Genomic DNA, 15,680 nt, shown 5'->3' with positions numbered 1-15,680 from the left:
ATATTTAAAAGGTTTATCTCCTATCACTATGAGTTTTTGTAAACGCCCCCTTTCCCTTGTGTAAAATCTATAAATTCAGAGCCACTACTCAATCTTGCAGCAGTATCCGTGCAATCCATTTCGCGTATAGTTAAAATTGTCTCTCCGTGTTCTCAGTGTATTTTGTCCATCAATCTATCCGTGCATATATCCTCCCATCCCACGTCTGTGAAGTGAGACTGAAAATGAGTGAAAATGTGCTCTAATACGCTGAAGATTTTGTATGTGCTGGTGTTGTGCTTGTTGCTACTGGAGCTGGATGCATCTTCAGATGAACAAGATGACCGGGCAGTGATTACCAGGCAGGAGAACGGCAATCTGCTACTAAAGGCAGCGCCAGATCAGAATGTGACTATTCGACTAATGGGCGAGGATGCCACGGTGATGGTGAACGATGTGGATGTGCTACCGCTTCTCCGGCGACGCCTGCAGGTGCTCACCGCCCGACAGGTGGCGGCTCGACGTGAGCCATTGTCGCTGGACGTGCAGAAGGACCAGTTCCGCGCGGTACAACGTAGTCTCACTCGGCTGGAGCAGCGTTTCTTCAACATGCGTAACAACACGCGGCGTGGTGGACTTAACCAGCGTGTCCTGCGCCGGCAGCTGCAGCGGATAGAGCGTGTCTCGACTACTCTGGCGAGAATACAAGTCTTTCTGGCCAAGGACGAGTGCCAGTCGAATCCCTGCCAGAACGGAGGTACCTGCCACGACCTATACAAGTCCTTCCAATGTGATTGTGTTGCTGGCTGGCAAGTGAGTGCATCCGCGGGGGCGTCTCTGTGTCAACGATTGGGGGCGTATTCATGTGGAAACAGGCATAGAATCACATACATATGTACATTTTTAATTTTTCATGCATACATACATATGTACATATGTATGTATAGCTTTATGTACATACATATGTACATGCGTATGCGTTACTTGAAATCTTAAACTGACATCAAAACTTACTTTGAATAATGCCGGCTCGTGGAATCAATCACGGGATACACAATTAAACAAGTAAAAGTAATTTCAGGAAATAAATTCGATTTTGAAAGGAGTGTTTGCTAAAGGCGGGTATCCAGCACCGCGGAAAAACAAAAATGCCTGCCTTAAGCGTATTGTTCTGATTTATTTTTCTATTTCTGTTATTGATAAAAGGCTGAGTCGTTCTTGGCTCATTTCTCAAACAGTTTATTTTTAGTTTTAGTTGACTAACAAATGTTTTTTGTTTGTGCAGATTTAACTGGATCTGTTTAAAATTTTAGAACTTTGTTCGCATTGTAGCACTTCAAATTTTCACAGTTTGTATTTAATTGCAAAATTAGTTAATAGTCCATGACTTTTTTATAAATTTGTACAAACTTAAGAGAAAAGTAGTGGCCAACTAGGGGAGCCATATACATTTTTGACTGCGAAACAGTTTTGTAACAAAGTGGTTTCGTCAACATCCACAAAATTAATTATTTTATTTGTTATTGTTATCTCTATTGAGAAACAATCACAGTGCTGCTATTCGTACATGGCCAACACTGTACCACTTGGAGGGAGCGGGTTGAAATATAGACTTCGAAAAACAACTACCCGAATGAAGTTAACGGGACGCGCCATAAACCGGACCATTATCAGATTATAGTGTTGTTTACTGATCCTTCCCACAGAATCCCAGTGGGTCTCGTCCAGTGACACCTGCAGTTCGTATTCACCTGCGGAAAAATTACTAGACACCTGAATACAATTGATTTTAAAACATTGTTTCAGCTTGATGACTATCTCAGATGTGTCAGCCCTGATATAGCTCGCACAATTTTGGGATGCCACATTCACCCTCGGCAATATGGTGGCTCGGTGGGGCAGATTCTTTCCGATGTTCACTTTATCAATGGCGTCCACTATGTCGTCCAGCTTGAATATGCCAGAGGGTCGCACCACGTGCAGCAGTTCATGTATACTCATGAGCGGAAGGCGTACGAGGGAAAGCAGCGTCTGGCTGTCCTCGCTCGGTTTGTTCTCCCTCCATTTGCATATAGACCGAAAGAGTTCCACTTCGGGTGCAAAGAAGTTGTCTTGGCGCAAGAGATCCTCAAATGCCTCCTTGGAGAGCGTTTGGATGGAGTCGCTTTGGAGTAAAGCAAGCTGATTATCTTCCATAAAACTATAGCATTTTTTGACCAGTTCGGGCATATCGTATAGTCTCGCTGCATTCAGGATCGCGCACACGTTGCTGACAGCTAGCACCTGCTGGAGATATTTGTCTACAGCCGTCTGTAGGTATTCCAAGCCGTAAAGATGTGCCAGGTTAAGCACATCGAATGTCTTATCCACACCAATTTTGGCAAGAGGAAGCTTGTCCATGTAAAGGTACTCGAGGATTGACTTGAAAGCCTCCAGCGGCACCTCCAGCTGTATTTCATGTTTCTTTGACTCGGCCATGTCCCCGAAGAGCAGGGCTCGAAAGTACTCACAGCGCGCCGCCAAAACGACACGATGGGCCGGAAGCCGCTGATCCTCCACCAGGAACACTACGTCCGAATAAAACTCTTGCATGAAAAGACGGCCCATGTCCATGGCGATGCTGTGAATGCCGTCGGCATTGTTATCCTGGATGCTCATTTTCTGGCTGATTTATTTCAGTTCTTTAAACTTTACTTAGTTCGTTTTCGATAGCAATTTATGCGCACAGTTCTGTCACTCCCTCGCTGTGTGAAGTTGGTCGTGCTTGAATAGATCGACTGTGTCGTATGTCGACCCATCGATATATTGTAGCTAAACATCGAAAAAATTGATATATTTCCGTAATAGTGTTGTTATTGTTATTCATGTGTGTGTGCGTTGGTTGGAGTTTTTGAACGTATGTACAAGAGAGCGATGGCATGCAATGACATGACGATACAGGACACAATGATTCACTTAATATTCAACTTACTAAGCTGACGCCCAGTCTACCGCCTGGTTTGACATCTGAGTAAAGAAGAATGGAGGAGTCAGCAAAAAGTCGAGGTCCAGTCCATTAAGCAACTACATAAGGAGGTCCAGTCGGTTGACGTTCGGGTGTGTTCGGTCACTAACTTTTCAATGCGACGGGCTCGACGATACCTCCTTACATAGATACTTCATGCGCATACATACATGATCTTTAAGTGTTGGGTAACTTTAAATCCCGTTAAATCTGCACCCACGCTTCAATGTGCCAAATGTTGTTATTATTCTTTCACGCTTACTGTATCGGATCCACCATGATAATTCGTTTGCTTGTAGGGCCCCACTTGCGAGGAAGATGTGAACGAATGCTTTGATTTTTCCAACACCGATCTGGCTGCCTGTATGAACAATGGCCGATGCATAAACACGCCTGGAAGTTTTAGGTAAGATGTCGACCATTATTATGTACGAGTAACTGTACATGAACCACATTTCAGTTGTGTTTGCCGCAATGGATACTCTGGCACCCACTGCCGACTGCGCCAGAATAAATGCCTGGCTGGCGATTCGAGCGAGCTGTGCGGAGAACATGGCACTTGCGTTCACTCTGTCAGCTCCACCGCAGGCTACGTGTGTGTCTGTGATCAAGGCTGGACCTGGGCCGACACTAATGCTACCACAGCCACGGCTAGTCCCTGCACCCGGGACGTGGATGAGTGCGCGCCCAACGTGAATCCCTGCCACAACGAGTGTATCAATCTGCCAGGCAGCTATCGATGTGGCTCCTGCCCGCCGGGCTACACCGGAGACGGTCGGTTCTGTCGCGACATAGACGAGTGCACGGTGGCAAACGGCGGCTGCAGCCTGCAACCGCGTGTCACATGCATCAACACCGAGGGCTCCCATCTGTGTGGCCGTTGCCCAGTGGGCTGGACCGGCGACGGACGCAGCTGCATGACCACCGAGTCCAACTCCTGTGATGGCGAACGAATATGCCATGCCGAGGCGACATGCGAGTATATCTCTGGCACTGTCGTCTGCACCTGTCCACTGGGCAGCTATGGTCACGGCTACGGCGCGGACGGGTGCACAAAAGACCCCACCCGCGACACGTGCGACCAGCATATGTGCCAGAACAACGCCACCTGCGTCCACATAGGACGCGGCAGCACATGCATTTGCCAGCCCGGATACAAAGGAGTGTTGTGCAACGACACAGATTCGGATGGCTGCCACCCCAGTCCTTGTCTGAATGGCGGCACCTGCCTCCTCCTGCCGGACAACCAGTACCGATGCAACTGTCCCGCCGGCTACACTGGCACGCGTTGCTCCAACCAGCGCTTTTTCTGCGGCTCCACACTGCGAGGACCCACGGGCCAGCTGCATTTTCCACCCAACACCGCTGACGGTAACTACCAGCCCGACGAGCGGTGTCCCTTCATCATTCGCACGCCTCCAGGCCATGTGCTCAACGTGACCTTCACACAATTCGATCTGCAGGAGAGCAACGATTGTTCCCACGATTTCCTGCAGCTGCACGACGGCCCATCGCTGGCCTACAGGCTCATCGGTAGATTCTGCGGCAGGCAACTGGCCAACAAAAGCATCGTCTCCACCCAGGAGCAGGTTTTCTTCTGGTTCCGCTCCGACAATGCTACGCAAGGGAGCGGCTTTCACCTCGCCTGGAGCTCCCTGCCCTTCTCCTGCGGCGACACGTTGGCCAACCTGACATTGGGTCATACGGGAATACTGCGATCTCCCGGTTATCCGGGCAAGGCGCGTGCCGGGCTCGACTGTCGTTGGCAGCTGTCAGCCCCCTACGGCACTCGGCTGCTGTTGCGATTCTACGACATAACGCTGGGCATGAGCAGAAGTTCGGATGCCGCTCCCTGTGGCCAGGGACTGAACAGTAGCTACCTGACCGTATACGACTCGGATCGGGAATTGCTGAAGAGCTGCGTGTCCTCACAGCCGGAACCGCTGTACAGCTCATCCAACAGCCTGCAGATTGACCTGCACACGGGTACGCAGCGCGTGGATAGCTCCTTCCAGCTGCACTTCGAGGTGGTGGCCGGCCAGCCAGGCTGCGGCGGTAGCTACACGGAGTCGCAGGGCCGCATCAGTGGCCACATGAATGCAGAGGTTTGCCTCTACCTAATCGAGCAGCCAACTGGGACACAAATCAAGCTGGAGTTCGAGCACATTAATCTGCTGCGGTCCGAGGACTGTGGACTGCAGAAGATCGAAATTTTCAACGGACGCACCGCTGAGTCACCACTGATGCGACGCCTCTGCGGACAGCCCGAGGGCAGCGAAATGGAGCCACTAATCTCCAGCGGCAATGCGGTTCTCGTGCGCTATGAGTATGCCCTGCTTGGGCTGAAGCTGAAGAAGAGCTTCGAGCTGAGCTACAGCAGAGGTAATACCTTATATAGATGTTTCTTAATCATTTCTCAACTATTTTCTTATTTGTTATGCAGTGTGCAGTGGCAATTTCGGTGGCACGGAGGGCACCATCAGAACGCCCAACTATCCGCAGTTCTATTTGGCTGATATGACCTGCACATACAAGATAGTTGGACCACTGGACACGCTCGTAGAGCTTACCATCAAAGATCTATCGCTAGGCGCTGCCGACGCGAATGCCACTGATGATGGAAATCAAACCAATTACTTGGACGTAAGTGGGATCTGTATAGCAGAAACTAAGACAAGATTAGATGACCATCCCATTGCAGGTTTATCTGTCGAAAGATGAGAAGCGTCGCATATACAAGTCGGGTCGCAATATCGTGCTGATGGCACACAGCAACCAGGCGACACTGGTTTTCCACGGATCCAGCACTGGCCGTGGCTTGCTTGTGGACTACAGCTTTCCAGATACGGGCTGCGGTGGCTATCTGAGCCCAACAACCACGAATCGCTTTATGAAACGGGTGTCAATGCCCTTCTGTCAGTGGATAATCGATGCACCGGGCAGGAAACAAATCTCCGTAAACCGCATGCTGGTGTCCGGCCAAATGTCCGTCTATGATAATAGCACCAGTCCTGGGTTGCTTTTAAACAGGTAATTATCTTATTTTAAAGTTTATTGTTATATCTGTTGCTTATTGGTTTTGTTGCAGCTATGAAGGCGATTTTGTGGAATACTTTGATGCAGATCTACTGACAATATCGCTTAGGAATGAACAACGCTATCAATTGGTGCTGATCACGTACAAACAGGTGGAAAACGGTATGCTTAAGGTTACATTTCTGACTTAGATCTCGTTCTAGAGAGAGTCTAGAGATTGCTGCTTCTAATTAGTAGAGCTTAAACACCTCTTTTATTTTTTTATTCAGATTGCAATGTGCGTTCCAGCCAACGCGCTGGCATCATCAAATCACCGAATTGGCCGCGACCGTATGGCGCATCGCAGAACTGTGAGTGGATCATTCGTGCGCCGCTCGGGCATCGCCTTGAGCTGGTTGTCTCGAACTTCAGTCTGGAGGTAATGGGCACCTTGTGCACCAGCGACTATCTGGAGATCAGGTGAGTTCGAGCGAGAATTCGAGCGAGGCTGACTTATCCGCTGACTTCTCGTACAGGAACGGGGACTCGGCCGAATCGCCACTGATTGGCAGATACTGTGGCACACAGATACCCCCACGATTGCCCTCGTTTGGCAACGCGCTCTTCGTGAAATTCAGCTCTGACAGCAGCGTGGAGGAGAGTGGATTCCTGCTCAACTGGCAGCAGATCGGCGAAGGATGTGGCGGCAAACTCAATTCGCACGTGGGATCCATACACTCGCCGCACTCGATGGCAGGCAATCGTGGCGCCCTGGCCTGTGACTGGCAGATTAGCGTGGCCGAGGGATCTCTCGTAGCGCTGCAGATCGAGAGCCAAGACGATAACCTCTGCAGCGGTCAGCTAACCATTTTCGATGGACCCACCACGAGCAGTCGTGCCCTAAAACTGCGCTGCAATGAGACAGACAGAGACACCAGAATTGTGCTCCACTCCAGCAGTAATCGCGTGCTCGTGCGCTACAATGTGGGCCACGACTCGCCCGATGGCACCAGCTTTGTGCTGGACTATGCCACGGACTGCAGGGTGCGGCTGGATAAGCTCCAGGGGGCCATTGAGTCGCCCAACTTCCCGGAGAACTATCCGCCCGACATGTCCTGCGAGTGGGACATACGCGCCGGCGGTAAACGGAATCACGTCCATTTGGTCTTTTCGCATCTCTCGGTGGAAGAATACCAGCCCGGAAGCTGTGACTTTGACTATGTGATGCTCAATGACATGAAGGACGACCAGCTGCTGGAGGAACGGCGACTCTGCACCAACGAGGGCGTGGCTCCGCTCACCAGCAAGGGCAATCGTCTGCTGCTCAAATTCAGCAGCGACAGCACGTTGCAGGAGCGCGGCTTTCGAGCCGAATACAAGCGCGTTGGCTGCGGCGAACATCTCCAGGAAATGGGCGGTACCTTTGCCTCGCCCAATATCCCATTCAGCGTAGATGTGGCCTGCGATTGGGTCATCAGTGCGCCGGAGGGCAAGCAAATACGTTTGATACTGCAGGAGCTGTATATCGATCCGCCTCAGCGAGAGTGCCTGCAGGACTTGCTGACAGTCTCCACGCCGGGTAGCCATGTGCTCTACCGCAGCTGCCAGTCGCAGACCTCCACGCAGACATTCACCTCGCCGGGCAACGAGCTGCACGTGCGCTTCGAGAGCAGCCCAGCGGTCGCCAGGAAATATTTCAAGGCCACGTATGCCCAGGTGCCAGCCAGCTGCGGCGGCTCTGTGCGTGCCAGCAGTGGGGTGATTGCCTCACCCGGCTTCCACGATGCCACCACAATAGAGGAGGGCCTCAGCCCCCTCAACTACTCCTCGCAGGTGGAGTGTCTTTGGTTAGTGGAGGTAGGTCCACCCCCAACCCACAGCTGCCTCCACGATTAAGGACTAATCCTTCTTGAGTGCTTCTAGGTACCGGATAGCTATGGCATTCGGCTGCGCTTCGAGCAGTTCAACCTCTCCGATTCGGCCAATTGTTCGGACACCTTTGTGGAACTGACCAAGCTGGATGCCGACAACTCCGAGCACTTCCTGGAGCGTGCCTGTGGCGACCAGCAGCTGCTGATACGACTGGTCCACGGCCAGCGTATGCGAGTGCAGTTCAGGGCTCAGGCGGGAACCTGGGGCCGGTTTGCCCTTCACTTTGAGCGTCAATGCGGTGGCACGCTGTCGGCCGGCGAGGGCTATCTGAGGTCGCGACTGGACGAGGACTGCAACTGGCTGGTGGTGGCGCCGGAGGGCACCAAGCTCAGCCTGAGCATCAGCCAGCTGGAGTGTGCCGGCTGCCCGAAAACTTCAGCAGAGAACTGCACCTCACAGGAGGGACTGCAGCTGCTCAACGACGATGATCAGGTGGTGCTCTACAGCCTGTGCAGCGAGCATCCAGCGAATCTGGTGGTGCCCGCCAGCAATGTCCGTGTGCTGGCCAAAGGCATCGCTCTGGTGGCGCAGTTCACCAGCCTGGAGAACACTTGCGGCGGCAACATCAGCTCCGCCCGCGGCAGCCTGAGCTCACCCAACTATCCGGACAGCTATCCGGCGAATGTGGAGTGCCTGTGGCGCATCAGCGTAAACCCAGGCAACTCCCTCTCGATCACTTTCGACTCCCTGAACATTGTGGCCTCCGAGCACTGCAACGAGGACTTTCTCGAGCTGCGTTCAGGCGTGGACGAACGTCTGCTGGGCCTCTACTGCGGCCGACAGATGCCTGAGCAGCCGCTGGTGATACGATCGCAGCTGTGGCTCAAATTCCGCAGCTTGCCCGGCAACAGCGCCGACGGTTTTAAGCTGCACTGGAGCTACGGTGAGTAGTCCCAGTTCCAGTCTTAGTTCCGACTAACTCTCGCTTCTCGGCAGTGCACGACAATGAAATTTCGTCCGAGACCAATGGAACGATTGCAGCGCCGCCCATAAGAGCAGTACGCGCAGAGGAGCAGCCGTTTAGTTGGCGCATTTTTGTGGAGCGCGAAATGGTTGTGGCCCTGGACTTCGATGAGTACATATCGGGCCTGCAGGTGAGTCCAGGAAAACCCAGAGAAAAACCCACACTCTACTTTTCTACTCCCTCTCAATAGCTCTTTGATGGCTACGATGACACTGCCCTGGAGGTGAGCACTCTAGCCTCGCCCTGGCAGTTCCTTTCCAGCAGCAATGTCCTCTATTTGCGGACACTCAACACGGACTTTAATGCCTTTCTGTTGAAGTGGCACGTGGTCAGCAGTGTGCTCGTAAAGGGCAACAGAACCGTGACCAACGATGAGTGCAACAAAGACTTTACGGTGTCTGGCAGTGCGCGCTTGATGGTGAATTCCCCGGGTTACCCGCGGGGCTATGCGCCCAACCTGAATTGCCAGTGGACCTTCAGGCCCGAGGATCCCGCGCAGCATGCCTACGCGGATCTCTATGAGGTCGATCTGGAGGTGTATCCCAATTGCTTTGCCGACTACCTGAACATCCAGAGCTCCAGCGACCTGAGCCACTGGACGAATGAGCTGCGCATCTGCAACGGCAGCAAGGGCGGGCCACTCATCCAGCGCTTGCACGGAACTCCGCATCTGAGGCTGCAGTTTAAGAGCGATGTCTCCATCAACGGACGCGGCTTCAGGGCCATTGTCCGTGCGACATGTGGCTCGAATATGACGGCACCCGTGGCCACCATTTTAGACACGCAAATGCGAGCCGGCCTGGCCATGGGCAGCAGTTGCGAGTGGCACATCGAGGTGCGACCGGGCCGTAAGATAGAGATCAACATAGTCTATGCTTTGGGCCCTACCGGCAACGTTACATGCCCCGTGTACGGACTCATCTACGATGGCCTGGACGACAGATCGCCCCTCCTGCAGGACGGCAAGTTCTGCAATCAAATGGGCCTGGACAGACTCACGTACCGCACCAGCGGCTCCCATGCGTACATCAAGTACGTGGTGCCGGAGCGAGCCGTCAATCCGGGGCACAACTACTGGAATCTCACGTACCGCGAGTACAGCGAGTGCGACGGCGAGATCCCGCTGACCCGGCTGGCCAGCACTTACAGCATTACGACGCCGGGCTATCCCTATCTGCCGCATCCCCATGCAGAGTGCACTTGGCTGGTGTTGGCGCCGCCGGGCGAGGTCATTACTGCCACCTTCGACGACCGTTTATTCGATCTGAGTTTGCGCCAGTGCGGCAAGGAGTTCGTGGAGCTCTTCGATGGCTCCACCACACTGGCGCGCCGACTCCTGCACACCTGCCAACGGCCCGCAATGACGTTGCGCAGCTCAGGGAACATTCTCCTGGTGCACTACCAGACGCAACTGGACGAGCCGCATGCCGGCTTCCGGCTGAACGTATCGCTGAGTGCCTGTGGCGGTCTGACCACAGCCTCCATGGGCTTCGTCAGCTCCGTGGGCTATCCGGCGCTGGGGAGCTACCCGAAGCCGGCTGTCTGCGAGTACAGCATCAAACTGCCGCGTGGTGCGTACATTCGGCTCAACGTCAGCGATCTGCACCTGCCGTACAGCTCGCAGAAGGGACAGAACAACAGCGACCGACTGGAGTTCGTGGACCTGACGGATGCTAGTGATCAGCAGACACCTCTCTTGGTACTGGACGGCAGCGGAACCTACCCACTGGCCGTCACTCTCAACACCAACCAGTTGGGCATCCGCTTCAAAGCGGTCAGCAATGTGAACAGCTATCGCGGCTTCAAGATCTTCTACGAGCGCATAACCGGCACGTGCTCACGCGACATAAATGCTGCCTCTGGGAACCTTGAGATTCCGGCCAATGTGCAGTCCAGCTGGCTGAGAGTCTGCCGCTGGAGAATCACAGTGCCCAAGGGTCAGAGCGTGCGCCTCGAGTTCCTCAATCTAGCCGACATGCGTGTGATTATTCGCAATGAAACAAGAAGGTGAGTGGATCGGATTACTGTGGATTGATAGTTGGTTTATCCTTTCATATTTTACAGCTGGATGAGGCGCGACATACAGCCGCAGTTTTCCTTCTTCAACGATTTAAGTCAGCTCTCGAAGATCACCGATTTCCGTATTGATGCGTACAATGGGAGCGGCATTATCGAGTCCAGCGACAACTTTATGCTGGTCAGCATCATCACCAGCCAACTGGATCTGACCAGCATACCGCTGCGTGCCAGGTTTAGCTCCAGCGCAGCCTCTCAATGCCCGCCAGACATTGGAGATCAGTCGGCCGGCGAATTGTCCGTCCAAAGCCTCAGCCAGCTGCCCGTCTACTATTGCACCATCAACTATGCGGGCCTCAGTGGATCCACGCTAACCTTCAAGGTGGAGGAGTACGCGTACTGGAGCCGTGCTGGTCCCTCGGTGGTGTTCAGGGACGATGGCTTCCGCAATGTCCACTACATGTCCACGAATGTCACCAATAGCTACGTCTCAATGGCTGCCCTGCCCGGACGCATCAACCTGAACCATGGCCAAAATGTAAAACTGAGACGCTTTCGGGCCACCTATCGACGCCACAATTGTGGCGGTCAGCTGCAGGTGGCCGAGGGTCTGGCCATAGAGTCACCGCAGATGATGGCCACCATTGGTGAGGACTATGGGCCGCTGGAGTGCGTGTGGATGCTGGCTGGCAGCAGGGGCTATGCGCTGGAGGGAAACCTTAGCCTCAGCGACAGCTGTGACCGCGAGTACATTGTGATCTATGCGGGTCCCCGACCGGTGGGCCGCCTCTGCCGCGGCATGACGATGAACAGCACGCGGCTGGATAAGGCGCAGTCCAAGGTGATTTACCACACGGAACAGCACAGGCCGGGACGCAGTTGGTTCCGGCTGGAACCCAGGCGGATAGCAGACCCAACGGCAGGAAGTGTGATACGCGTCGACCAGCGGACCACAGCGCCCATAACGATCAACGGGACGGAGTACAAGAACAACATGGAGCTCATCTGGGAGTTTACCACCAATGCGGGACTCTCGCTGTCGCTGCAGTTCCAGGGTCGCTTCTTCATTGAAACGTCCCCGAACTGCACCAATGACCGGCTGAGTGTGCAGCAGAGCCTCGACAGGCAGGAGACGCCGGCCGTTTGGTCCGAGGTGGCGAATCTGTGCGGCCGACAGTTGCCGCTGCCGCTGCATGTGGAGGCGTCTCGCATGCGTGTGGTCTTCCGCACCAATGGCAACATCACCGGCGACGGCTTCAGCTTCACCGTCTCCCCCAGCTGCGACGTCACGCTGCGTGCCACCGCGGAGCCGCAGATCCGTCGCAGTCCCAGCTGGCAGGCATCGCGCAATATGATGCTCAACTGCAGCTACGTGATACTCACGGACAGCGAGGAGCAGCTGGTGGCCAGCGTGAAAAATGTAGGGCGCCGCGCTTGGCCAGCATTCGCTTGCCTCAGATCCTTCTTTATGGTCTACAAACCAGACTCGAGCTCCAAATCGGGGGAAGTGGAGCAGGCGGAGAAGTTCTGCCCGGACTTTGAGGTCAACGGCTACAAGAGACTCCGCCTGCAGTACATGTCGCCCACAGTGCGACAGTTTGAGCTGCAGTTCCAGCTGCTGGGCTGCGGCGTTAACTACAGCGCTCCCTTCTCCCTGCGCCCACCACAGCACGACGAAGATGTGAGGTCTTATGCCCACAATATGCACTGCGAATGGCGCGTCACGGCGCCCCCACAGCACGCCATCGTTCTGGTGTTTAAGTACTTTGAGCTGGAGGAGAGCCGTGACTGCCGATACGACTACCTGGCGGTCTACAAGGGCGCCAGCTTGGTGCCGAACATTGAACAGCGCGTGGCCCGTCTGTGCGGCAACTTGACCGCTCAGCCGCCCACCGTTATGGTGGACAGCAACCAGGCGCTGATTGTGTCCCACTCGGATTCGTCAAACAGTTTTCCGTGGCTTCCTGGCCGGCGTGCGCTTCACTCCGAACTGCAATGAACGAATCGCGCTGGACGATGATGTGCCGCGCATGAGTCCTCATGCGTAACTACAGAGTGAATGCCTCCGAGCAGCTGCTGTGCATGTTCAAGGCCAGTGCGCCGCCTGGCCGTCGCCTGTCCGTGCTGCTGAGACAGTTGCAGCCTTCGTCTGCGTCGGATCTGGGCTGCTACCTAGAGATTATTGACAGTGCCGCCGCACAGAGCCAAAGCCTCGGCAGGTACTATGATCTGGCCGGCAATCCCACGAAGCTTTTCAGCTCCTATTCAGATCTCTCGATCAAGCTGAGTGGCACTTCCGATGAGGCGCGAAACGTGAGCTTTGAATTGATTCTGCAAATGGAACGTACAATCTGTGGAGAGACTGAATATGAGCTGCGCTCGAATGAGGTAGGGGGAGATCCCTGTTGAATGTTTTCTATAAATTGTAATTGATTCCTCCGCAGAGCATCAAACTGGCCATACCAGGGGACAACAACACGAGGGACTATGAGGGAAGCGTTCACTGTTCTTGGACGATTCGATCAGCGGAGGAGGCGGAAATCGAGATACGATGGCTGAATCTTAGGGATGTCTCACAACTGACGGGTAAATGCGTGGACTACCTACGTCTATCCGAATCGTGGGTAAGTTTTTTGCTGCCTAAAAGCAAAGCTCATTGAGAATATAACAACTTTTCAAACAGTTGCAGTCACCGCAGTACTTCTGCGGGCAGCTTAACAATACCTTCAAGAGATTAACGTCGCCGGAGAGCTTGAAACTCGAACTAACATTCCACAGCGAAGAGCTGACAGAATTCACTGGGTTCGAGGTGCTAATCAGGCAGAATAAACGTGAGCACTGGCAGTACATGTACCCGGGAAATGTACCCTAAAAGTTGTTCACATTTCAGGTTGTGGTCGCAACTACTCGGAGCTAAGCGGAGCCATTGAAGACAGCTCTCTGACCAACTGCACCGTGGATATACGAGTGCCCGAGGGCCACAGTGTGACACTGAACCTGCTGTACGTGTTGTTCGATTTGGACTCCAGTCTGAAGTACCTAAACGTGAGTAGCTGCGTCAGTTGTACATCAAAACCAAACCATCCTACACCTGTTTGCATTACCACCACAGATAAGCGACCTGAAGACCAATCAGACAGTCTTCCAAACGAACAGATTCCTCGCGAATCCAGCAGTCAGATTCGCGGCGACCAATCAGCTACGCATTGCGAGCGCGGGCGTAGCTTCTCTGCGTTTGTTCTACTACTCCACCAGCAACAATCTGTCCAACGGCTGCGGTGGCGACATCTCTTTGGGTGGTGGCTACGGTAACTTGGCCAATCCGCCCTACGACAATCGAAACCATTCGCTGTGCATCTGGCGCATAACAGTGCCAGCAGGCAGCACCCTGAGGATCGCCTTCATGGGTATGCAGCGCATCGGTTACTTTCTGGTTGCTTTTAGTGTAATTTTTGTATCTTCAAGATTTCAACATGGGTTCGGAGACTAATTGTAAGCTGGATAATATAAAGTTCTACAAGGTTATGCCAGATGCAAGCGAGGGACTGGTGCAAACACTCTGTGGATCCACCATGCCCGATGACTTTGACGTGAATAGCAATCGTGCTGTGGTCGTTGCAAAGAAGTCCCCAAATTTCGATGGACTTGGCTTCCAGTTCTCATTCACCCTCAAACACTAATTGATGAGACATTTTCGAATTTATTTATTATATATTATGTCGAATATAATTTATGTCTCCTCAATCGATCTACTTGCAAAGACAACAAAAATCCTAAATGTCTAATCTGTCTGTTAGTGATAGTTTCTGTTAATTGCTTTACAAAGTTTCGATCTTAGATTGACAAAGATATCCATGTTGTAGACCACGTCATGTATACTCCTGCGGAATGGCAGGACCCTGGCGGTGTCTTCAAAGGATTGCTTTGCCTGCCGCAAGCGGCGATGGATCTCGGCCAAATCGTGCCGCTGTCCAATTGATAACTCCATGTTGTTGGAGACCATGGCCGAGAACAGGCTGGCAGTCTCAGGGGAGATCTTGAAGTTGTAACCAACACTGACTTTCTGCTCAATTGCCGCGTCGTTAATGAGCACCGTGTGAGAGGCTTGCGCAGAGTCGCTAGACTAGGAGTGCAGTGAATGTGAATATAATTGGAATTTGTTGTATTAGTTGTCCCTTAGGGCCTCTATTTACCGTTTGTAACGCGCTGGCCAGGCGAAAGTCCCGATTCGCCTTCAGCACGAAGCACGTGGAGAGCTCGTCGTTGGGCACGTACTGATAGCCCTGTTCGATGCGACGAAAGCATGGATGCAGATCCAGCAGCTTCAAACGCTTTCTGACCTTGGTCGACAATTGGTAGGTGTTCACAATAGGTAGGACTTCGTTTAGAAATTTGTCGCACGCTTCATGTGGTGTGAAATCTGCAAACTCTGCCACATCCGTGGACCATTCGTTCCAGGCAGAAACATCCTGTATATAAAGAAGCCGGCACAAGCCGACTGCGTGCTGAATCAAGCTATCGTGTAGGTGTGGGAGAGTGGTGAGCAATGGCGTTGATACGGTCAAGGCACCAATATTAGCAATGAAGATCTCTTCATCTACAGTTTCATTCATTTTGTACAGTACAAATTAGTTAAACAAATTACTTCGAAACGGCTCACACTTTCAATTGAATCTTGTATAAATCGATACTTATAAAATATCGATAGCCATCAACAGATAGCATCAGATATAATATTCCATTTATATGTCGTTCAATTATGCTTAAACA

General features: G+C 52.8%; 2 protein-coding genes across 2 annotated transcripts; one reads left to right on the top strand and one right to left on the bottom strand.

Annotated features, from left to right (window-relative positions):
* Window positions 1-105: 105 nt before the first annotated feature.
* LOC117894839 (cubilin homolog) lies at window positions 106-14,618 on the top strand. The gene is given in 18 exon segments (XM_034802087.1): window positions 106-792; window positions 3,283-3,389; window positions 3,444-5,365; window positions 5,427-5,626; window positions 5,685-6,013; window positions 6,072-6,181; window positions 6,289-6,478; window positions 6,535-7,855; window positions 7,922-8,813; window positions 8,867-9,024; window positions 9,085-12,861; window positions 12,863-12,946; window positions 12,948-13,298; window positions 13,355-13,534; window positions 13,600-13,741; window positions 13,801-13,955; window positions 14,023-14,317; window positions 14,376-14,618. Coding segments are annotated over 18 exon segments (10,986 nt in total). The 5' UTR covers window positions 106-234; the 3' UTR covers window positions 14,591-14,618.
* Window positions 14,509-15,577, bottom strand: LOC117894846. Its single transcript, XM_034802102.1, has 2 exons — window positions 15,104-15,577; window positions 14,509-15,033 (listed from the first exon to the last, which is right to left on the bottom strand). The coding sequence occupies exons 1-2, from the start codon at window positions 15,521-15,523 to the stop codon at window positions 14,704-14,706; spliced, it is 750 nt and encodes a 249-aa protein (XP_034657993.1). The 5' UTR covers window positions 15,524-15,577; the 3' UTR covers window positions 14,509-14,703.
* Between the last annotated feature and the right edge of the window lie 103 nt (window positions 15,578-15,680).

The sequence above is a fragment of the Drosophila subobscura genome, chromosome J, assembly GCF_008121235.1.
Source record: "Drosophila subobscura isolate 14011-0131.10 chromosome J, UCBerk_Dsub_1.0, whole genome shotgun sequence".
In the NCBI taxonomy this organism is placed as follows: domain Eukaryota; kingdom Metazoa; phylum Arthropoda; class Insecta; order Diptera; family Drosophilidae; genus Drosophila; species Drosophila subobscura.
Note: the sequence above shows the minus strand (reverse complement) of the source record. Positions and strands in the feature narration are given on the sequence as shown.

Coding starts and splice junctions, on each gene's coding strand:
- LOC117894846 (XM_034802102.1), bottom strand. CDS start 15,523: ATGAATGAAACTGTAGATGAAGAGATCTTCATTGCTAATATTGGTGCC. Junction 15,034..15,103: donor TGGCCAGCGCGTTACAAACG/GTAAATAGAGGC, acceptor CTGCACTCCTAG/TCTAGCGACTCTGCGCAAGC.